This window comes from Lissotriton helveticus, chromosome 1_1 (genome assembly GCF_964261635.1).
Source record: "Lissotriton helveticus chromosome 1_1, aLisHel1.1, whole genome shotgun sequence".
In the NCBI taxonomy this organism is placed as follows: Eukaryota; Metazoa; Chordata; class Amphibia; order Caudata; family Salamandridae; genus Lissotriton; species Lissotriton helveticus.
In genome coordinates, this window is record NC_136057.1 from 908,625,194 (window position 1) to 908,650,226 (window position 25,033).

General features: G+C 46.5%; 1 protein-coding gene across 1 annotated transcript in view; it reads left to right on the forward strand.

Annotated features, from left to right (window-relative positions):
* Positions 1-25,033, forward strand: part of SRGAP1 (SLIT-ROBO Rho GTPase activating protein 1) — a 548,065-nt gene that overhangs the window by 381,551 nt on the left and 141,481 nt on the right. Inside the window, exon 4 of the mRNA XM_078676051.1 lies at positions 8,720-8,782. Within this exon, the coding sequence (XP_078532177.1) occupies positions 8,720-8,782 (63 nt within the window). The remainder of the gene's footprint in view (positions 1-8,719; positions 8,783-25,033) is intronic.

Sequence of the window (25,033 nt, forward strand, 5' to 3'; positions counted from 1 at the left end):
TTTTTAAAAACACCGTAAATTTGAAGAAATGTGAAATTGGAGGCTAGAAATTAAGTGAAAATGCTTCGCTTGATTTGCGAGAGACGCACAAGTACAGTAAATATAATCTGGTATGAACAATTAATAGCCCCAGTTGGAACACTGATATGCGCAGCGGCGGCTCGTCCAAAAGGGCGGAGGAGTGTTGCTCCGCCTGCTACGAGCGCAGCAGGCAAACACACATAAATAAAATGGCATCATAATACCATTTTATTTTGCCACCGTGTTGTATTGTACAGCGCGAGCGTGAGACAGGGGCTACATTCTGCCACTGCAGGATTACTGCTGCCCCTTTCAGTGCGCATGTCGAGTTGGCCGGCTGGCTACCTACGGCCAGCCCGACATGAGCACTAGAGACCCAACATCCCTCGGCTGTGAAACAGCCCGAGGATTGCAAGCTCAGCAGGGCCGGACTGGGAACTAAAACCGGCCCTGGCAAAGTGCTCGGCCGGCCCCCCCTCCCCACTCGGGGGGGCTGGAGGTGCCGCCGAGCGCTTCGCTAGGGCCGGTTTTCGGTCGATTTTGTTGCAGGGCCGATTTTGCAGCTATGCTGCAAAACGGCCCTGTAACAATATCGCCCCCAGGGGCTCAAAACCGGCCCCCACCCTTGCGGCGCACCGGGGGATTGCCCGGTGCCCGCTATGGCCAGTCCGGGCCTGAAGCTCAGGCCTCATAGCCTCGAAATTGAGTGCTGGATTAGCCTGCTCCCACCAATCCTGGAGCTGCTCTCACCTTGAGAGCAGCTCCCGGATTGTTTGAATTGGCGTTCCACTGAGAAGGAAGGACGTCTTTCCTTTCCTGCTCGTGGACACGGGGGAGGAAGTGCCATGCAGAGGAGAAGTGCAGCATTTATGGTTGCACTCACCATATTTTGTAACCTGTAGCCGCCACTGGATATACGTGGACAAAGAGAGCAGGCATTAGGAGCAAAAAAAAAAAAAAGACAAATTAATGTGCTAGAGTCTACCATATCGTTTTGTCTTTCCGAAATAGAAGCTAATTTTACAAAGCTCCAACATTACAATAAAATATTTGATTTTTGTGCATTTTTTCGTTTGTGAAATAACTATAATGTGTGTATTTGATCAATTTACGCTTGTTTCTGTATTTTGTGTAATGTTTGAGGGTAAGATTGTAGAAATTGCTTAGACTAGCACGATCCGACCACCCCTCCCTCCCCCCCCACAGCTTCCAGTAGGGATTCAGTGGGGGTCGCCAGAAGTCAAAAGGAGTCATGCAGGGAAGGAGTGTGCAGTCCTGAGGCAGAGAAAAACTATACCCTAGATATCTTTGAGTGACAGACGACTGCCCAGGGGCACTGAATGCCAGACTTGTTTAGTCTAGTTTAAGGCTCAGGTCTGGAATGGGTTTCGTTCTGTGTGTATAGGCTTCCCTGGGTAGCAAACGTGACATTTTGTTCCATTCGTTGTCACACTTTGTAAACTGACATGCAACCTAGCAGGTGGGTAATGCTATGGTGATTTGTAACAGATGGAATATGGTTCACCGTGATAGTTTCAGGGCCTGTACTCATCACTTGAAGACTACAGAAACCCAGTAAAAGAGAAATTTCTCTTAATCTTATTGTAAACTGGAAGTACGTACCTTTCCTAAATTGTTCAGAATGAGACACACGCGCTCTAGTAACCTCCCTCCCTTTCATGGCCAATGGAGACAGCGCACACTGGGGGCTGGATTGTGCTCTGTGCAGGTGAGTTGTCAGCAGGGCACAAGTCGTAAACAAAGAAGTGGGGGGACGCTGTCACCGGAAGTGACGTCACGACAGGAAGTGACGTCACAAAAGGTGCCGAGCTCCTTGTCCCAGAGAGGCCAAAGAGTGAAGTCCAGCTGTTTGACAGGGGGGACGCCATCCCCCCGGTAAAATAAGTGGGTTGACGCCGTCCACCAGCGTGGTACCCCGACTCGAGCCCTGGTTGTCAGAATTATCAACATGTTAGACGCGTCTCATTTACCTGGCAAAATAACTGGAGTACAGGTGTCAGCTCCTCTCTTCCAGGCACATGTTGTATGGGCATCACTAGTTCAACCCCTGCTTTAATGTCTGAAGAAGAGTTTAAGTATTGTCTGAGAAGACCGGGTATGCTGATGGACCTAAAAAAATTGCACTCACCCCTGCCTCACGTGAGTAGCGTTGCATCCCTGCTGCCCTCACTCCATACTGATGTACAAGATGGAGGTTGGTAGGCAACAGGGATGCAATGCAGATGCCTGCAATCCTGGGGCGGCTCCTTCGTTAATGCGAAGAAGCGTTGCCCCACTGCTCTGTGAGCAGTTGACAAACGGAAAAATAAAATGATAATAACAAACGTTATTATCATTTTATTTTTCCATCTGTGACTCACCTGGTTAGGTGCGGGGCAGGGCTGCACGTCAGCAGAACAGTGGTGGCACACTCGTAAGTGGGCATGAATGTTTAGCCAGCCTCCTCGGGCCAACCAAACATTCATGCGCACTTTGCATGTTCTCCACCCAGACTACATTAAAACCTGGGTGGAGAACCTGCCCAGGCCCCCAGTCCCTCTCTGAGCGCAGAACCACAGCGCTCAGACCAATCACAATGCTGCTGTAAGGCAGCATTGTGATTGGCTGGGAGAGACTGGGAGCCTGAGTGCTTCCTGGTTCCTGCTTCCCTGCTTCCTTCCTGCCCCTGGGCTCCACTGAAGAGGATGGTGAGAAAGCGACTGGCCGGTTTGTAGGTACGTTTTTCATTTACCCCCCCCCCACACCCCCCCCCCACACACACAACTTCCCCTCGCCACAGCTGCAACCCCTGTGGGGCAGGGGAGCCCCGAACCATCGCGGCTCCCCCCTAGCACTTCAAAAGGTCCCAAAAGGTCCCATTAAGGTCAATGAATATCTGAGATATCAAGCAGGACTTTGGGGCCACATCACATTTTGCAGGGGTGCCCATCATTGTGTGTTACGCCTTTGGTATGTACTGAAGTAAGCACACAAGCTGTCTCTCTTGGGTGCCGGTGGTTGAAGTGATAGGTCACTGACACTGGTAAAGCTTTAGTTTAAACTAGGTGCCCTATGTAAGAAGTAACTCTAAAGTGAAGTATTTTTGGGAAACGTGTGCAAAATCTTCTAACCAAAAAATAGGGAGCTTGTCCAGTGTCTTAAGGGTCTTTCGAAGAAGGTAATTCTTAATTGATTTTCTCTGAATGGAGTTTAAAATTATGATCTTTTTTTAAACTCGGGGTATAGGACAAATTGCTTTATAGGCATCCTTTTTAAAAGTAAATTAATGAGTATTTATGAGGTTGTTGCTCTAAATGACGGATTAAAGTGATTAAAAACAAGTACCTGTAAATGGATTTGAATTACTGAATTGAGCCCAGAGTGATTTTTCGTGAGATACCCATAGGGTGTTATAAAAGAGACCAATAACATAAGTCCTTTCACACCCTTTGTCTTTCTTTGGCACACAAAGCTGGTGTTTGTGTCTATTTCTTTGCAAACTGTTTTATGTTTAGTGTTGTAAACTATTTTAGTTCATAATACGTGTTTTACTAGTTCTGTTTATAGAGTGTTTTAGTCTACATAATTTGACATACTGATGGTGCTGATATGATTATTTAATCTGTAGCGACCGCCGCAAGACGAAAGTTGGGGATGGACAAGGCATTTCGAGTAAAAATAATAATGCTTCTCAAACAGGGCCTGAAAGCCTGCAGCCTTTTCTCCAACCTGGCTGTGCAACACATCTGGGTTGGTGAAATAGAATTTGCGTGTGTCTGTTTGGCCAGCCTAAGACAGTCGGCCAAACTGACATGTGCACTTCTAAGTGCCCACAACTCCTTCCGCCCCCCCCCTACACACACTCACGCCTCCGCCAAAGTCAGTCACAGAAAAATAAAATTATATTATTGCTTTATTATCATAATATTTTACTGTGACTGACTGACCAGTGGAAAGACACTCCTCCACCATTACGGAGGAGCGACAGCTGAATTTAATAAAGTGTAAAATATGTCTGACATACTGCTTCCTTTTTTGATTTCTGAGTAGTTCTAAAATAAAAAGAACTGCAGTAGGCATCTGTAAACTAACTACTAAAACAGATTAAGGGCTCTGATTGGATGCAAAGGGTTTCACAAGCAGGTTTGAGTTTTGACTCCACCGATGAGGATTTCGAATAGCATCTTATTCCAAAGATAATCTAGATGTGGGTTTGAAGGATGATCTTGGAACTACAATGTAGATTCTGTCCGAGGACCCTGGTTATACTGATTTAGATTGTTGCTGTGTGCAGTTTTCCCAGTAGTCCTGCCAGTAGCATATTGCAGTGGTTTCGCTTAATACTACTTATAACTCAAAGTGTCTACATACATATTACTCTCTTGATGTAGTAAGGAGTAATTTGTTTTGTTTCCAAAGATGATACTTTTTATAGACTATGCTTTTATCCCTGCAATGACCAGAGCCTATTGCAAAGCAGCTCCCATCCTGGCAGACAATATTAAAAGAAATCTTAACAGTGTAAAAATCTATATCCACCCAACATTTGACATGTGATTGGGGATTGAGGAGAAAATCTATTACGTTCTTTCTTTATTGGCTGAGTTCGTGGACCAACCGAGATGTTGCCTCCTTTCGCAACTAGTGGAAGATCCTAATGCTGGTTACCTCAGAGCAGTAAACTTTTGTTTAATTAAAAATGTGATTCGAAATGCCGATTAGGTGATTAGACTAGTTCTCAAGCTAAGCCATTGCCACCCAAAATCTCACCTTCATTGAAACTCTTCGAAATGGGCTTTCTTGCCTTATCTAAAAGGGCAGTATTGTGGTTCCCCATCGATGAAATGTTGTATGCTTCATGGCGTTCTGTGATTTTTTTAATCATTTAAAACAACTATTAATTACTCTGGGTGCATCCACCCATCAGTTATAGCTTGTCTATGCTATTGTAGGTAAGAAACAATCATATGTAAAGTATTCTTGGCCACACCACAAAAAGGTGCAGTTCAGTCCAAACTCTTAGCTCACATCACTCTAAATGCTGGCACATGCAATACACTTGTGTTTCTGACTTGTTGGGCCTTATGTCAGAAAACACTAACTTTGTACTCTGGATTCAATGGGAGCAATGCATTCGTATGTCTCTAAGCGCCTCTCCAATGACCATGTTCACTGAGAATATGAGGGTTAGTACTGAGTACAGAAAATAGAGATACCAGATACCACCACTCTGAAACGTCACTTCTGATGGGCACTAATTTCTGCAAGTAGACGTGAGTATCTAAAGAAAATCGTAGATATTTAAGTTAGCTGCCCTGAAAGACGTGCATCGGACCACACATTGAAAAGGTTATACCTTAACTGAATCTCTGTGTAACCAACTCTTTGTGGTCTGATATGAAGCTTTCTATTTCTGAAACTGAAGCATACCATAGTTCATTAACAATTCTCCCCTACTAGTAAGATAACTACCTGAAGCTTTGGAGTTGTGCACTCTCTGAAGATAAACTTAATTTCTACTTGGCTCGTGTGCCACTGGAAAAGGAATTAACAGATATACACATTTTTTGGTTCCTATTGATGGCAAATCATATATCAGTTATTAAGAACTGTGAGTACCTTACGCAAAATCATATCTAAAAAAACATGTACAGTATTATCTTGACATGATAACTCTTCCTGTTCCGTTACAGGATCAAACCCCAAGTTCAACTGTTATGACATGGGATCTGATGCTGAGGAAAGCCTTGGAAGATACTGCAGACTTAGTATCTTTTCTAAGTTGCTCTTAGTTTTTACTATTGGAGGGTCGCAATTCAAAGGTATTTCCTCACAGGCATTAAATCTACTGCTTATGAGGAAAACTATTGATACTAGATAATTAATTCTATCCATGATCCTATTGGTAAAAGGCAGAGGGCATGGAGTGTTTCAACACTGAATTTGAATGCCTTACTTCTTTACATTAAAGTTAATAAAATAGTTTGAACAAGAGATGTGCAGGCAGAGTAAAAATCTGTCTCTGTAGTAACAGATGGAATTTTGTCACATTCCTTAATCAAAATGCAAATTCGACTGAGAGGCGGGAGCTATATACATCCAAATGGATACCTATTTCTGTAGTGACACTGAATCCATGTCCGTGTATTATATATAATGGAGAAATACCACTTCCTTGGTAGAGGCGCAATCTGTTACCCTTCCGTAAGAAAGGAACAAGATGCAACCCCAGCACATTTCAAATTATTGTACCCTTGGTAGCGAGGGGACGTTATTGGGCAAGTTAATGTTGAGACACTTAGTAGAATGGACAAAGAACTTGGGGATTCTACGTCTTCAGCAAGTAGTTTTTAGATCATAGTCCTGCACAGTAGACAACATCATGGCACTGTGCTGTTTGGCTTCAAAGAGTATCCCTTTGAGCCCCAATCTCAATTGTTACTTAGTGGATTGCTCTTATGCTTTTGATTGAGCGTGAAAAAGTGGAAGCAAGCTCAGAACGAATTAAGACAGAAAATGGCCTAAAACAAGGCTGTGTGCTTGCCCCTACATTGGTTAATTTATACATAGTACACGTACTGCTGTATCGTGAAATTTCTTGTTATTCCTTGCTTACTTAAGTGGCTTCTAGATCCCCCCTTTAAACATACGCTGATGACCAGATAACTACAAGTCACATCTCACTTGCACTCCAGCTATGGATACATCATTTGCAAACTAATAATGCTGCAAACTATTTAAATATCAATATGAAAAAAATCTTAACATTTCCCTGTAAGAAATGTAGCCATTGCTACAACCATGAGAGATCGAAAGTAGAATAGGTTTTGGTGTACAGTTGTTTGGGGAAGCTCTCACACTTGCTTTACGGTGGGATCACTTTATCCTTTGTTTTACGCAATGAATTTCTAGTGCTTTTTTTAATGTAAGCTAAGATCTTATTACCATACCCATCTATAACATCACTTTAACCTCTGGTTTTTTTCAGTTAATTTCAGTTTTTTAAATCCTATTCAGCCAACTCCCCCAACGAGCATGGCTGTTGGCCATGCACAGCATGGGTTCAGAAGCAGGGCCTGGTGTCCCACCAGACCCTACACCCAACCAACTAGGGGCAGATAACCCTGCCATTGTGCACGGCCTTTAACCCTGTGCCCAAACCACCACAGTTGGTTAACCCACCACTGCACACAGCCAAACGTTAGGCCATGGGGCTTTCCCTCCAGCAAGGCACTGGGGCCAACTTCACTGTGGGCGGTCATCTCCCTACTGCACACTCTGCACGCCGTGGGGTTGACTGTTGGGTCCAGTCTCTGGCCAGACCCTGCATTCAACCCTCCTTCTCCTACTCCCTTCAGGATGGTCAACCAAGTTCTTGACCCTTGTAATGGCATCCACAGCATTTTTAATGGGTTGCAGCCAGTCATTTAGATTGCTCAGTACCACAGGACCAGTAAGAGTGGCACAGTACCAAAATGGCAGACAATCGAAAAAGCTCTGTCTGCCAATTAGAGGGCCCTATAATGTTTTTCTTTTTTTGGTATTGCAGGACTCCTGCGAGACCAACTGTCAAGGTGTACATATTTTGTAACAATTTTATTACCACCCCAAGCCCCTCCTTAAAAGCACATGTGTTGAAAATGGCTGAGTAAAGGCCTTAGTGTCAAAATGTATGTAATTTACATTCAGCTATTTTTTCTGTAGCAACGTCACAAGATTCCTGTGGGAATTAACATGGGAAATCAACGTGTTTGTGAAGTTCAATATGCTATGTAAGGCTTATTCCATGGCATATTTTCATGTGTATTTGTTTCAATTAAAAAAAACAGGATGCAAATCTTTAAATTATTACAATAAAGTAAAGTCACATTGAAGAGGCCTTGTGACTATTTAAAAAAAAATTTCCCTGAGTGTTTTTCTGATGTTGAATTTGCAATACAGTGGTAATAAATTGCAATTTGACATTTGCACTTTAGCAATAAATGTGTATTTATGAGTATAGTAGCTCTAAATAGATTGTTACTAGGACATTCTATTCTACCAGCAAATCTACACCAAGAATATATATCCTTATGAGCATTCTAATGTTCTTATCCTTGCTCGGAATGGATTATAAACCGTGATCCAACAATAATGAGGAAACAATAGTGTCTTGTGTGCATAGAACCAAGATGTTTGTGTTGGAACCCAATGGTAAAGTCTGCGTCACAGGTGGACATTTCTGTATGAATGGATTTAAATAAGGGTGGGAAAGGGTGTAGGTCAGGTGGAAGGCCATGTACAAATGTCATCGTTTTCAAGGTATAAAAAATAAATAAACCAATGCTTAGCTATATGTAATGGGTCTTTCCCAACCACACAGCCTGTGCTGTCTGGTGTGTGAGACCTTGGGATTAGGCCCCTCTACTTGCTTTCATGCTGTGGATAGTTGACGAACACTCGTGCTTACCGAGTCGTGGCAAACAAAAAGCACTTTGCTTTTAATTTATTGAGCGTATGTAATTACAAGAGGTAACAAAAACAAGTTCATTCAATGTGAGATAAAGCTAATTGAAATCAAATCAAAGCACATAGGTGACAAGTCGTACCTATGTATGTACTTTCTCAGTTATCTCTACATGTTGGATTGCAGTATTGTTTGACGAATAATGGTAGTATGATCCTGTGCTCATTGTCCTCTATTTCTTTTTAATTACAGAGCAAGGAGATTGCCTTCCAACTTCATGAGGATTTGATGAAAGTTCTTAATGAGCTTTACACGGTAAGCGCGCTTATCTACACTCTCATGCCAAAGCTGCTGAGCAAAATCCCTTCTCGCTGTACGGTAAGCGCCCCTGACAAAGGCATGCTTTGCGCTGTGCACATGGACGAAAAATGAATATTTTGGGGGGGATGGATGGAGACTTTGGCTAGCTAATGAAAGAAGTTGAATGAAACTGTATGTTTTTCTTACACTGTGAGGTAGCTGACCTGTTACCACAAGTGCATGCGTTTTGTAATACCTACTGTGTGCTCCGTAGTGATGTATAGACGTTCTACAGTTTATATGGAGGAAATGCAATATATAACTCTGAACTTTCAAAAAACCCAACCACCAACCCCCTAAACATTCAAGGGTAAATGCATTGTTATAATATTAGCAGATTATCGGTGGCCTAATATTTGTTAATGCCCCTAAGAAGACCCCTGTGGAGCGGCAGTCTCCAGCAAGGATGGAAAGTTTATCTCACTTTGTCAGATATACATGCCGCTAGTGTGCACCCCATATAATGCAAGAAGCAAATGGATCTGGGCGGGCAGTTCTAAAGCAGCACATGTCTGTTTTGATGCTTGTTAGGTATGGTTGGAGAAGCCCCTCCCCTTCCGGTGCACCTGGTAAACTGGGCGTGGTTATCGGAGTTAATAAAGTGCCCATTCTGCTTCCACGGAGCTCCGGTGGAGTGGGAGAGATTGATTTCTGCATTTGATGCCACCCATCAAAAACATGTTGTTTGGGCCTTAAACTCTAAAGCATTATTAACTTCTCTGGTAGCTTGTGAATTGGAAGCCAAAATGGTAGCTGACCTTGTAGTTCCTTTAGATAAAGCTGGCAATTATGGAAACCTAAAAGGTCGCACATAAGACATGCAAAGGAAATATTCGTATTCACTTTTATGCATCATTTGTTCTTGGCTACATTGACGAAAAGGTTTACTTTTTAAATTTCAAATGATTTATGTTCATTCTAAAGAATGCTTTTGTTTTGAAAACCTGTCAGATAATCCATACCTTTCTGTTTACTTATGCCCCCATGGAATGTAAACTGCAATCACTTTGTGTTGTGTGCCGTGTTACCTGCAAACAAAATTAGGTTATGAAAACAGCTTACTTTGAATTTAATGTCTGTACTTCAAATACTGTTATGACACAAGTCCTACTTGACTTCATAAGTGTCGTCGTCTGTTGGAAAGGGACTTGGAAATCCAGCCCCTCTTACGCCTACTGATCCTGCACTCTTTGCAGAAATCTTTGATTTTCATAACGCGTCCAGACTGCATGTCCAGTAATAGTTTCTGCTGCCGGCTTACTTGTTGACGCAACACCTGACTTGCTAGTGGAGAATGTAGGAAGGTGGCTACCTGACTATGGTTACCCCAGATTTTTTGCCTGTGTTTAGCTGGTTTTTTGACTTAGTTGACCTGGTTCCCTGCTAATCAGGGCCCCAGGCCATCTGCTCTCTCTGTAAAATGGATTCCATGTACCCTAGGTACATACCCCAATTGGAAATGGACTCCTTGTCAGCCCCTGTATAATGCACTATAGGTGCCCAGGGCATAGGGGCCACCAAGGCCTACCAGGGGCTGCAGCATATCTTTTGCCACCCCTGGCTGGTTCTTAAATTGACACAACTGGCTGATCACTCAGCTGGGGTAAGGTGGTGTAAGCACCCCTTGCTTAGATATAGTATACCTATATCTAAACCTATATCTGGACACATGTAAACCTGTGAGCCACTCCTATGGAAGGCCTCATCAATCCTGGAGGCAGAGTGCGTGGTTTTATGTGAGATGGAGCTCTAGCATGAGCTGAGCCTGTCTGCAGCTGTCGGGAACAACTCCCTAAGCTGTTTCAGGATAATGCCATACCATATACTCTTAAGTGCCTTATAATCCTCGCGGTTAAATAGCAACTTTGGTTTGGCTTTATCAAAACATGTCGTGTAAGGTGTCATACGATTTGGAATACTATCCCCTCGCCAGTTCTGGCGACGGGGATAGCATTCCACCCCTCTAGAGGGGTAAGACATGTTCCTTTACTGTAATGCGGTTAATTTCTCCAAAGACCTTAGATCCACAAAATGGATGCCTCTGCCACAGACAAATGTCTGGACCCCTGCAGCTGACCGAAACTCGGCCAAATGGGTCCTGGACAAAGGGTTTCCTGTCACAGGAGGGTGTCACCGCCCTCCAGACAGGAGATAGTGGATTGTAGCAGGGAGGTCTGAAAGAAACCAGACACTGCCTGGGGCGCACAAGGCTGCCCCTTGCATAATCCGGCCAAACCGGTTCTGGGGCACTCCAGCCCTCGTGCCAGGGCGGCCTGGATCAAAGGAAAGGGGTGTATCCACCCCCTTCCTGGGTCCCACCCATAGGGGGGGACCTAGCAGGTAATCACGCCCCCCAGATTGGAATAAGAGTGGGAGCAGTGCCAATGCACATCAGATTTCCTGGAAGAAACATTAGAAACGAAACTCTGGACCCTTGGACCTCCATCTCAACGTGGAAGCCCGAAGAATCTCCCTTGTGGTCAAGGAGTGACCACCCTGCAGCAGCAGGCACCATCCAGCCCTCGACGTCTACTTAGTTGCAGTTCCCGCCGGAACTCGAGCGACTGAGATCGACGAGATCAAGCTTGCCTGCCTTCCAACAGCCCGATCCACAGTCCCTGCAGAGCTGAGACCCGTGGAGGCGACCGGAAGCGTGGGGCACGCCATCTTGAATTGACCACGAGACGCTGACCGTGCAGCCCACGAGTGACCCTCGAAGCTGTGCACCGGGGTTTGAGAAGCCCCCACCCTGAGCTACTCCTGAGCCGAAGTTCAGCCCTCCACACTCGACGAGTGCTGCGTGGGGCCCTTCTGCTCCATTTGGCTCAACGCGTTGGCCCGGTCACTTGCCAGCCGGCTAGTGGTCCCTGTGCCGACGAAACTACAAAGAAGACTCGTGAATCTGGTTGCTCCAGATCCACACCAGCTCCCCTGAAAAGGAGCCCTGCCTCTGACCTTCCTGGTCCGAGTGAGAAGCAATCTTCCGATCCCGCGTGGATTGCTCTTGCCAAGTGTTGTTTGCTCCAAACTTGAAGCCGACAGCACCGACGGTGAGAGCCTGCGTGGGACAGATCGTGACCTGCTCCAGGACGTCGCAGATGCCCCAGAGCCCACGTGACAGCGGAGAGAAGCTCCTCGACGACCACCTGATTGCGCCCGACATTGCCTGGTTCCGTCCTGGTTCCACCCTGGTCACTGCTGAGTGACCCAGACTCTGTCCCCTCTGCTTTCAGGTACCCTTCGACTTGAGTCCACCCTTGGACTCCACCGGACACTTCATCTTCAACCCGCCTGCAGCCCTTTCAGCTCCAAGCACCAAGAGCCTGCGTGTCAAAACCCGACGCCACTTCGACCCTGTGCACCCACTTCCTGTGGGTGAGGTAACTTTGCTCCGCCAGTGTTCCCACACTGGTGCACATCTCTAGGGTCTGTGTGTTAAGTTTTGTTCCTCTAGGTCCAGCGGAAGTGTCCTTAAACTTTAACTTTATGACTTTTACGCACCATTGGTTAACATTGGTGCATGCGTGCGCTTTCCGCACATCTCCCGAATCCCGAGGGCCATTCCCGACTTCAGCATTGCTTGTCCTGACTGCTCCCAGCGATTCCCTAGGCCCTAGGCCTAACCACTGCTCGAGTGGCATCTCTTATACCACTTGTTTAGTATATGGTTTGAGTGGCCACCCGCCCTCATCCATAATTGTGCAACTTGTATGTTTAAACAGTGCTTTTGATTTAACGCTTGTGCCCCTTTATTCATAAAGAATACTGGGGATTGTTTTTAGTAATAAACACATATATTTTTATAATATATACTTGTGTGGTGTCCTTTCATTTGATATTACAGGATTGTATGTGGTAAAACAGCTCGCTTAACACGACCTCTTAAGTTAAGCCTTTAGGCTGCTTAGTCCATGCTACCCCTAGGATAGCTTGTCTAATAAGGTTGACTTACAACCAGACACCATAAGGGATTGTTTGGTCTGATAATAGGTGGTTCCAGAATTGGAAACATCACCTATCAGGCCAACTTCTCACAGAGAACTTTTCCTGCTGTGGTCGGTGAGAGGGTCTCATAGAGCTGACCGATCTCGGCATGTGGAGACTAAAACCAGCGGACGCTGGCAGGAGGATCACACAGCCTGGTTTCCTAGTTCCATGTAGATCAATGTGGAGATTCAGTACAAATTGCTATGTTTGGTACTTCTGCTTTGGAATGCAGAGGATTGAACCGCAACCTCGGCACATGAATGTCTGAAATTACTACTGTTGGGTCTGCCCAGCTCCCACTGGATGTGATGTATTTGCCTGGACAATAGTACAACCTCCCTCTCCACGCTCCCATCACCTTCTGTCCCTTAACCTATATATTTATTTATTTATTTATTTCATAGCGCGAACAAGATCCTTACAAATATCAGAACGCTTTACATATAATGAGAAGACAAAAACAATGTAATAAAGGGGAAACAGAAACAGATAAATAGTATTTACACAGTTTTTAAGTTCAAGTGAATTTAGCCAGGAGGATCGTTTTTACTTCCTTTTTGAAGGATGCAGCGGATGAGAAGTCTTATTTCTGGAGGGAGGGCATTCCAAATCCTGGGGGCCATCCCTGAGAAGGAGCGTTTGTATGTTTTTGTCTTGTGGAATTTTTGTGGTTTCAGGAGGAGAGTTTGTGCACTTCTTGTTGTTCTTAAACCACCTGTGATTGTCAATTTCTGTGCAAAGTAGTTAGGCGAATTGTGGTGTAAGGCCTTATGAGTAATGCACGCAATTTTAAGGTGCATTCTGGCTTCATAGGGTAACCAGTTCAGAGATTTTAAGTCGGGGGAGATGTGTGAGCGTTTTTTTGATCCAGTGATGAGTCTTGCTGCAGCATTGATAGAAGCTCTTAGTGGTGCGATTGTAGATAGGGGTGCGATTGTAGATAGGGGGAGGCCGTAGAGTGTGGTGCTTCCATAGTCGATCTGAGGGATAACTAGCGCTTGGACCGCAGTTCGGAAATCGTTGGCTGGGAGGAAGGGTTTCAGCTTCCTCAAGGTGTTGATTTGAAAATTAGCTCCCTTCGTTGCATCGCTGATATGTCGTTGCATATTGAGATTGGAGTCCAGGGTTATACCTAAAGATTTTGCTGAGTCTACAATGATAGGTTGGACGTTGAATGCATTGAGGTGTTTAAGCCAATCCCGTGCGATGTGGATTTTGGGGGGGGGGAGCTATTAGTAAGAACTCAGTTTTTAGAGCATTAAGTTTGAGATGGTTCTCTGCCAACCATGTCTGTGTTTCCTTAAGAGTTGAGAAGTTTGATGTCTTCAGGTAATTGAAGTTTGAGGTAGAGTTGGATGTCATCAGCATACATGTGGAATTGCACATTAGAAGCATGAAGCAGTACGGTGAGTGGCTCCATGATTAGATTGAAAAGTGTAGGGGATAAGGCTGATCCTTGCGGTACACCTAGTGTTACTGGGGCAGGGCTGGAAAAAGTGTTGTTGATTTTGAATTTCTGAGTCCGATTGTGGAGGAAGGAGGTGAACCATTTGAGTACTGTTCCCGAAAGACCCATTCTGGTGCTCAGCAGTTCGAGTAAGTTCTCGTGTTTGACCGTGTCGAAAGCTGAAGACAGGTCGAGAAGGATGAGGAGGCAGGTACCATTTTGGTCAAGAATTTGAAGTGCATCATCAATAATGTGAGTCATGACTGTTTCTGTGCTGTGGCCTGCGCGGAAGCCGGATTGGTGTCGGTTGAGGAGGTCAAAGTGATCTATGTGTTTTGTCAGTTGGAGGTGAACACATTTTTCTAACAGTTTGGCTAGGGTAGGGATGTTGGAGATAGGGCAATAGTTATTAAGGTCAGTAGGGTCAGCTGTGGGTTTCTTGAGTATGGGCGAAACGTGTCCCACTTTGAGGGAGTCTGGGATGCATCCTTGTTGGAGAGAGCTGTTAATGATTTTGGTCCAGAGCGGTAGAAGCCATGGGATAAGATCCTTTACAGCGTTAGCAGGTAGAGGGTCCGAGAGGTGATTGGAGGGCTTCAGGATGCTCAGGATCTTGCCTATGGAATCTTCTGTGTAGGTGTCAAAGGATGACCAGGACGCATTGTTTTTTAGTTTGATGGGGGTTTTGCTGAGGGGGCTAGAGTATTGGTTTAGATCAATGAGGAGATCATTCTTGATGTTGGTTGTCTTTAGATTGAAGAAAGTAGAGAATCCTTCACAGGAAGGTAGGGTGTTGGGTGTGTTCAGTAATCGTTGTGGTTGGTCCTTGGATTGCGATTTGATTAGTTCAAAGAGTTTTTTTGGTTGGTTCTTTGCTTGGTCAAGTTGAAGGCTAAAGAAGTCGCCCTTTGATCGTTTGATTTTCCTGGAGTAAGCGTTTCTCTTTTTCTTTAGTGCATTGAGATGAAAAGCTGAGGGGGTAGATCTCCAATTACGTTCAGCTAATCTCATAGCTCGTCTGTCATCGTTGAGCAGACCATCGTACCATGGTTTAGAGATTTTGGAAGAGACTCTCTTTAACTGAAGGGGTGCAACTTCGTTGACTATCGTGGTCATTGATTTGAGGTAATGATCGGTGAGCGCCTGAACATCGTTGATTCCGGTGGGGGGAAGGAGAAGGTTATAGCTGGGTGAAGGTAATGAGTTGGTATTGAGTTTCTTCAGGTCTCTTTTCCAGGTCTTGGGTTTGGTGGATTGGGCTGGACAAAGTTTCACATATTCATTGATGAAGAATGTGATAATGTGGTGGTCAGACCAGTCACAAGGTTGGATTGAGTCTAGTTGGGTGGCATCACCTTTGGAGATGATGAGGTCCAGGATGGAGCCTTTATCGTGAGTGGGACTGTTGCAGATTTGGGTGAGGTCTAGGGTGTTGAGGAAGTTTTTGAGACTGTTAACGACTGAGTCATTGTGATCATTCCAGTGAAGATTGAAATCACCAAGGAATATTTGTGTAATTTGTCGACCTGAGTTCGTTGGGATCATGTCCATGAGGTGTTCAGTGAAGGTGAGGTTGTCTCCTTGTGGGTGGTAAATGATATGTAGAGAGCAAACTGGATTGCCTTAACTGTTTTTTTTAATTTTTTTATTTTATATTAGCATTTGTGCATCAGTATTACACATTTGTCTCAAAGAGTAACATAAAACCATAACAGTCCTCTCCATTGATAGGTTAGGAATACATCAGATAGCTCATCACGCGCAGGCTGATTCAGTGCAAGCCACATTTAACAACACAAATAATGATTGCTTTTTCCCCACCCCTCCTTAACATATCTCATCATTGCATAACAATTACGCCACATGGTTCCCATGTATGATATATATTAATGTCCCATATGGTTCTACACATGTAATGCAGCTAGTACAGAGTGGTTTGGCGGTGTACAAAGAGTATCATCGGTACATCTCCCCGTCCCCTGGCACTCTTTCACTGCTATCTCAGTTATTCAGCCCAAGTACGTCTGGAGTCTATGGGCTAGTCCCGATATCAGTCGACAGCTGCGGTGGGTCACAAATGTGTCCCCGGGATTCATTCCATTTCTCCCAAATTTTGGACCATTTCTTAGGGCATCCCCTATGTGTATAGACCGCTCTCTCTGCCACCATGGCCACGTCCATGTCATTTCCCACTGTGTCTGTGTGGGCACTATTCCGGAACCCCAATTTTTATCAATGTTCCTCTTTGCGATGGCCAGTCCGAGCGCCGCCCAGGTCTGGAGCCCCAGGTTGAGGTCTGTAGGGGGCCATATATTTAATAGACACCACCCGGGGTCTAGCTGGACGTCCGCTTCACCCACCATTGATATTTCCGTCAGTATGTGCTCCCAGTACGTTTGTATTTTAGGGCATTCCCATATGATGTGAAAGTATGTCCCCTCCATGCCGCAACCTCTTAGACAGAGTGGATTTGGCGCCCGTCCCAACTTGTGGAGTAGGGTGCGTGAGTAATACACGCGATGCAGCACTTTGAGTTGTATTAATTTCAACCGTGATGGGATAGCCGCCTCTCTAGCCGATGCTAGTGCATCCATCCAGTCCGCGTCCTCTATGTCTTCCAGCTCTACCTCCCATTTACTGCGTAGAACAACCATAGGGTCTGGGAGATTGTTCACTAGTTTCCGATATGTTAGTGAAATAGCTTTCTTGTCTAAATAATCAGTGAGTAGTCTTTCTTCAAGGGGAAAGGAGTCAGCTAGTTTAGTACCTGGTGGGATTGCACTTTGCAGCGCGTGCCGGACTTGGATGTATCGGTATAGTTCAGTGTCTGCCATTCCATATTTCTCTTGCAGGGCAGCAAACGGTATAACCTCGTCCTTAATCCATAGATCCCCTACTTTTGTTATACCAATGAGGTCCCATTGTCTGAAGCCCTTGGTGTTAGCCAGTGTACCTAGTCGTTTCGTTTCCCAGAGGGGTGTGGCCAGCGTGAGCACTCCCTCCCACCCCAGGGCCCTCTGTGTCGTATGCCAAATTTTGATCGTGTGTGCCGTGCGGCCTGTAAGTGTATGCCGTTTTTTGTTCGTATAGAGGGCCTTCATCAAGTGATCTACGGGGAGCATGCTTCTATCAAGTTTGTATGCTGGATCGTGTTGTGGAGCGTGCAACCATTGATTCACAACCATCAGTTGTGCAGCCCAATAATAAAGTTTGACGTTTGGCAAGGCTATGCCTCCGTCATACCAGCTACGTACCAGTTTAACCTGTGCTATACGGGCTGGTTTTCCATCCCACATCAAGGAGGATACTTCCGCGTCAATAGCCTTGAAATAGGAAAGAGGGACCGGGAAGGGGGTGTTATAGAGCGCGTAGAGGAATCTGGGGAGTGCAAGCATTTTGAAAAGTGCGGCCCTACCCAGGAGCGTCAACGGAGAGACCTCCAATGTATGACATCTGATTTGAGTCGTTGTAGGGGTTTCATTAGATTTTCGTCTGTGAATATTGAGTGCTGTGGGGTGACGTAGATGTCCAAATACTTAAACCCTCTAGTCACTGTTTGTAATGTGCAGTTAGGGGGTGGTGTCGGCAGTTGGCCATGCAATAAATATAATAGCGATTTTGTCCAGTTTATGGTGTATCCCGATACCTCTCCATATGCGGCGAGTACATTCATTAGGACCTGCAATGAATCTGTGGCGGACATCAGGTATATCAAAACGTCGTCGGTGTACAGTGATATGCGTTCTTCCCAGCCCTCCTCCCATGTAATCCCGCGAATTAATGGCTCGGTCCGAATTTTGGTCGCCAGGGGTTCTAATATAAGCGCAAAAAGGAGCGGGGACAATGGGCACCCTTGTCGTGTTCCGCGCCCCAGTTCGAATTCCCTCGAAATATGGCCGTTGGCCACAACTTGGGCCAGAGGTGCCGTGTATAATAATTTAACCCAGCCGCAGAACTTGGGGCCAAATCCCATCTTTTGAAGCACTGCATATAGGAATGGCCATTCAACAAGGTCAAAAGCCATTGTGGCGTCCAAGGAAAGAATGGCTGCATCCTCCTGTAGCAGCGGAATGCGGTGCAGTACCCCATTAAGACGTCGTAAATTGAGGGAGGTATTGCGTCCCGGCATAAAGCCTGACTGGTCCGACTGGAACAAAGTCGTGAGATGCGGTTGTAGTCTGAGCGCTAGCAGTTTTGCCAAAATTTTCGCATCGGCGTTCATTAATGATATTGGACGGTATGAGGACGTCAGTTCCGGAGGCTTCCATTGTTTATGAATGGCCACGATAGTCGCAAGTCTTTGATCTCTAGAGAGTGTGCCTTGTGTCAAGCAGCCATTGTACATGGTGAGGAGATGTTATGTTATGTTCTGTTAATTGATTTGTTAAGCGCATCTGTTACCCGAGGGTGTCCTGGCGCTATCTGCTGTCCCTAAGGAGAAGTAGGGTGCACAATCATAGACATAGATCTAGAATAACCAGGTTTTAAGCATTTTTCTGAACGGGAGTAGTTCGGTACAGCATCTCAGATGAACGGGGAGCTGGTTCCAAAGTTTTGCTGCCCCAACCACAAATCTCTTACCCCCCCACCGAGCCTCCTTCACCAGTGGCACTTTTACCAGTCTTTGCCCTGATGAACGCAAAGATCTAGATGGTGAGTACCATTGCAAGTGATATTGGAGATAAAGTGGACCCTGCTTCTGAAGAGATTTAAAGACAAGACATAAAGCTTTAAAATGTATCCGTTGTCTTACCGGCAACCAGTGCAGTCTACGAATTTCGCTAGAGATGGGGGAGAATTTGGGTATGCCAGAAATCAGCCTGGCAGCTGTGTTCTGCAGCAACTGTAACCTCTGCAACAACCTCTCTTGGATGTTTAAATAGAGGCTGTTGCAGTAATCAAGTCTTGACATGACAAGTGCAGTAACCACCGTCTGCCGACTCTCCTTGGGCACAAGGGGGAGAATTTTCTTAGTGGTTCTAATAGTGAACATCGTGGAAGATACCACCGCATTTATTTGTTTTCTCATATGAGATGAGGAGTAACCTTTTGTGTGAGCCGCTTATAGAGTTCTATCGGAAGACCATTTGGTCCCAATGCCTTGCCAGTGTGGAGTGCTGCCAGTGCCGTCACCACCTCTTCTAGTGTTAAGTCCTCTTCTAGTGCGTGCATGTCTTCTGGTGAGAGTGTGGGCAGTGGTATGTTGTCTAAAAATCCCCTGCAATCCTCGTCGGTCATTGTGCCCCATGGGGTATAAATCTCTTCATAGTGTGTGGCCAATTCTTCCACAATTAATTGGGGATCCGTGGTTGCTAACCCATCTGCTAGTGTGAGTTGGGCTATCCATCTGTTTGCTTTTTCCCTCCGTTCTAACCACGCTAGCATTTTCCCGGTTTTATCTCCCAGCTCGTATACTCTGTGCAATGTATCTGTGTGTCTAGTTTTAGCCATATCTTCCGCATACGCTTTGTATTCTTGGGATGCCAGTGTTAGGGTGTGGGTGGTTGCCTCGGTAGGGTCCAGTGCATGTGCCGTTTCCGCTCTCTGTACCGCTACCTCTAATAAGTTGAGGTTTTCTCTGCGCTCCCTTTTATGCCTAGTGATCGTTGAGATGGCCTGTCCTCTAATCACTGTTTTGTATGCCTCCCAAATGGAGGGTGAGTCTACAGATGATAGGTTCTCTTCGAAGTAGTGGTCAGTGGCGGTTGCTAGTGCCTTCGCTATTTTGTGATTCTTTAGATAACCTGGGTATATAGGGTCGAGTCTCTGTCGTCTGGGGAGGTGTGCCGCATAAGTGAGTTGGATCGGGGAGTGATCTGAAATCCCTCTCGGTAGGTGGTCTACCGCTGTTACTTTTTCGGGAGAGACCGCTAGTGTCAGCATGTAGTCTATGCGGGAGAGACTGTTGTGGGCACCGGAGTGGAACGTATATTGGCGCTTTGTGGGGTGCTTCTGTCTCCATATGTCTGTCAGTCCTATAGCATCTAGGAATTCCTTAAAGGCCTGATTGGGTCTAGTAGGGTCTCTGGGGGGATTGCGATCGATGGATGTGTCTATTACTGCATTAAAATCCCCTCCTATAATTAATTCCCCCTCAGGGAGATCGAGTAGGAACTTACCGAGGTCTCGGAATGCGCTTTGGTGCAACGCCGGGGGAAAATATACCGAAAGTATGTTATATTTGATTTCCTCCCATTGACAGGCTATGGCAGTGAAGCGGCCCTGTTCGTCCGTCCATGTGCCTTTAATTATCAGTGGAAAGCTTTTGTGTATCAGTATACCAACCCCACGTGATCCCGAGGAGAACTCTGAATGTACGGCCATTTTAAAGCCCAAAGTATAGCCACTGCCGGGGCCCTCCGCTTTAGCCACTGTAGGACCAGTCTTCTTTTGATTTTGTGCCCTAATCCATTTACATTCCAGGAAATTATTTTTAGAGGGGGAGATGCTATGTTTGTTGTTTGGGAACCTTGTTACGATAGGCCGTTATCCGCCATAGTGTATGAAGGTTGCGTGCGATCTCATAATTTTATCACTGTACTGCATTGAGGTAGAGTGTATATCATCCCTCGCTGGGCTCGCCGGTGTGTCTAGGTTCAGAATCGCTGGTGTAGCAGACAGTAATACAAAAAAGGGGGAGAAGTGCGTGGGTAATAAACATAGTGCTTGACCTGGTCTGCGTGCGCGTTCAAGTGTATCCCATAGTGTCAGTGATGTGCATACATGGAGAGATTGAAGAACAATCAACTGGTAACATAACCAAAGAAAACTTTTGAAGTCTAAAACCCCCACCCTCCTCCCTACCTCCCCCCGATGATAAACTGAAAGAACCCCTTACCCCCCACCCTGCCTCCCTGCCCGGTGGATTCAAACCTGTCCACCTCCCCAACTGAGCAGAGCACTTACATTCCCTCATAACTTGCACAACGCGGGAGGATGAGAACTCACCGACCCTTCAAAGTCCCCCATTCGGAGTCAGTCCCATGAGTGTATATTAGGTCCGATAACTCCTACCTCTCGCCGTCTTCGCAAAGTGTTCCGTTGTGACCACTTAAAGCCTTGGCCCATTGTAATTATACCGTGTAACCCCCAGCTATAGTCCGTCCATCCTTCGCGGATCGCAGTGTTGACTCCAGTGCTGGATTCGCCACTCCCTTAGTATCTTCTTGGGCATGGTACAGTCCATCAGATCAACCCTTTTCAACGTTCCTCTGGTGGACGTTGGGCACCTTCATCTGACGCCCCTCGGGGCGCTCCTCGATTTCTCGGACCTCTTGCCGGCCGCCAGCCTTCCAACCAGTCTCTTGCCTCTCCTGGGGATTCGAAGAACCCCGACTTTCCCTCGGATTCTACTCTGAGCCGTGCTGGGAAGATCATGGAGTATTCAAGTTCCCTTTTTCGTAGTTCCTTCTTGACTTCCACATAGCTCCTTCGTTGTTGTGCCACCGCTGCTGTATAGTCCGGGTAGAAGCTGACTTCCAAGTTCTCGATCTTGATCGGAGGGGCTATTCTTGCCGCTTGCAAGATGGCGTCTCGGTCACGGAAATTAAAAATGCGCGCCAAGATTGGCCGTGGCGGTTTCCCTGGGCGCGGCTTCCCTCCTGGTACTCGGTGGGCCCGTTCCACCGAGAAGTACTTCGATAATCCACGTGGTTTCAGCTGGTTTTGGATAAGATCTTCCACGAAGAGGTCAAGGGCCGGGTCCCCAGCCGTCTCTGGTACGCCAACCAAGCATACATTATTGCGTCTGGATCTACGTTCCTGGTCGTCCAGCTTAGCTTTTAGCATTGTGTTGTATTGCTCCAATTTGTGCAGTCTGGTCTGTAGATCCGCTGTGTCCGCCGAGAGCTCCGCTGTAGTTTTTTCCACCTCTCCCAGGCGGTCTGTCACTTTAGCAAGATCTGCACGCATGAAGGAGATAGCTGTAGATATTGTGCCCATCGAGGTCTGCATGACTTGTAGCGTCGCCATGACATCTTTTAAGGTGATTTCTCCCGGGTCTCCCCGGGGGGGCGATGATTGCGTGGACGGTTGCGGCGTAGTCCCTTTTGCCGTGTCAACGCCCTCTTTATGATAGGCAAATTTTTCCAATCTCGGGGCCTGTAAGTGTCCCTTCACTCCTCTACCACTCATAGTGTCCCCCTCCCGGGGCCGAAGCCTGGTGGTCACTACTGTCGCCTCTAGACGTTGTCGTCTGGTCACCACCTGCTGTTGGCCTTCCTGTGGTTTTCGCCGCGTTTCTTTTGGGGGTTGGGGCGTGTGTCACAGTATGGTTGTGGGTGCGCACCCGCAGTTTCCGAAAGTGACTGTTGACGTTATCAGGATGGGGGGGCCTCCCCGTCTCCGAGCCCCTGTGCCAGCGATTGCCCCACACCCTTCGGGAGGGGGGGGTTTGGGTCAGATCTCCGTGAGCCTGGAACCGGCCGTCGTCCGCTTCCCCCTCCCCACGCCACTTATATGGGTACCTTCTGTCCATTGGTGCCGCAGTTATTGTTCATAAGGTGTGGGCCCCCGCTGCGAAGTTATCAGTCATGCTTTTGCCAGTGCTCAAGCCGCTGGGGGTCCCACTGTTTGCCGCGTTCTGGGAGTGGCGCAGTGGAGCGGTCCGTGCAACAGTTGTGTCGGCCCCCGGGGCCCGGAGCTAAGTGAGTCCCCGGCATCGGCGGGAAGGTTAGGCCGCAGATTTCACCTCGGCGTATCTTAGGCCGAGGTGGGTTGCGAAGGACGCCAGTCAGTGCCGAGTGGGGCGGACGTGTTCCGGCGAGAGATTTTGCGCCGCCGGCGCCTGTAGTGAGCAGGATTAATATGCGGAGTTCGGCGGGGGTTGTTTGGGGTCTCGGAGCTCTCCTAGACTGCGGCCATCTTGCCTGGTCACAAGCCACGCCCCCGATTGCCTTCACTGTTGACGTCGAGGCATATGTGTTCACAAGAGGAGAATGTAGGGAAGATGGCTCTAGTTACTGAGAGGTTACTCCTGTGAATGACTGCTATACCAGCTCCTGTCCTGCAGGCCCTGTCTAATCTGATGATGTGGTAGTTAGGGGGGACTAAAATGTCAATGAGGGGGGAGGAGGATTCTGTTAACCAGGTTTCGGTGAGTATGATAAGGTCTAGATCAAGTGCGAGTATGAGGTCGGCTATGTCCGATGCGTGTCTGGGGGCAGATCTACAGTTAAGTAGTGTACATTTGAGCCGTGGGGTGATGATGGAGACGGAGGGGTCAAGAGTGAGGGTGACTTTTGTGAGATTATTAGAGATGGTGCCTCTATTATTCTGAGTAGGGGGCCTGTGCGGGTTGGAATGGATAGTAGGGATGGGGAGGTGTGTGGTGGCTGTGCGGGCCATGGAGGCGGAATCATAGGAGTGTAGGAGGGCACGTATGTCATAGCGTGTCAATGTATTGATGGATCGGAGTGGTCGGGTGGAAGAGCTATGGGCAGGGATAGAGGTCCAGCGAGGAGGGTTGTGTATGTGTGAGCATGTAGATGGGGTGGGGGGCTGGCGGGGTAGGTGGGTACCGGGTAGAGAAGGGTGTCTAATATGAACGTTCAGTGGATTGGACCTTGCTGACTTGGTCGTCCAGGGACTCCCACCTTTCTTGGGTTTCTGAATTGGACAAAGTAGGGCACTAAGTTATAGGTGGATATCAAGTGGCATTGCCATCTGACATAAAGATAGCCCTGGCACTGCTGGACAGGGCAGGGTTGCATCATATTCCAATACTGCCTTTTTTTTGCTTCTGTGCTCATTTGTGCACACATCCCCATACTAAAGGCTCAAATACTTTTCAGACTAAAAATAATTGTCTCTCCTCCAAAGATCTTACTGAAAGCCCAAACCCCTACTTTAATGGCTCGTTGGTGACTGGAAGGGGAGCAGCTGTATTCAACTCAACTCACTCCCGCACATTATGGAAGACTAAGTGAGGGAACGCTGCCCGCCACATCACCATGACATGCACTTTACAATTTCCTACAGAGCACTGCTTTAGTCTCTCAGATGATTTGCAGTCACTAATATCTTTCTGTATTAAACCTGTGCAGTAGTCATACCACATTCAGAGGACTGGCCCTGTCCCCAAAGTGACCTGCATTGGTTACCTATGTTTGGAGCTCTCATATGTTTTTGTTTTCAGTCCAAGCATGTGTTCATGAAGACTAAAGCCATGTTAAATTCGTAGTAGAGGAACATGAGTTAAAGGCACATGTGATTATTCTAAACGGAGATAATTTCTCTAATCCTTGATTATCCTGGAAATCTGACCCAAATCTCACCTTTTTTGGACTGCTAATTTACCAGTTCCATGAGACAGTGATCCGTAATAAATTGTAATGGTGGGGGTGCTGTCCACGTGCGAGCAGGCTGAGAGCAGCTTGCTGATTGAAACTGACTTGGGGGAAATTAAATTAAAAAAGTTGCAGGGTGCGTCAGCCGAAAATACGAAGGTGCAAGGGACATTAAAAATATCAAAAACACTGGGAATGAGCAAACAGTTATTTTGTGTGCAGAAAAGAGAAGTTAATAAAAATGAGAAAGGAGCATGTAGAGGAACGTAAATGAAAAGACAAAGCACCTCAAAGAGAATCCATTAAAAGTGTTTGGAAAGAGAAAAAAATATAACTTGATCTTGACTCGTAACCAGCCCCTACATAGTTTGCAAGTGCTAAAAAATGAAAGGCCGACTGATTTAAAGGGGTCTTGCCACTAAAATATGTTTTGTTGTGTATCCAAGCTCACATCTCCAATCACAAGCCTGTGTTCTCCACCCGTAC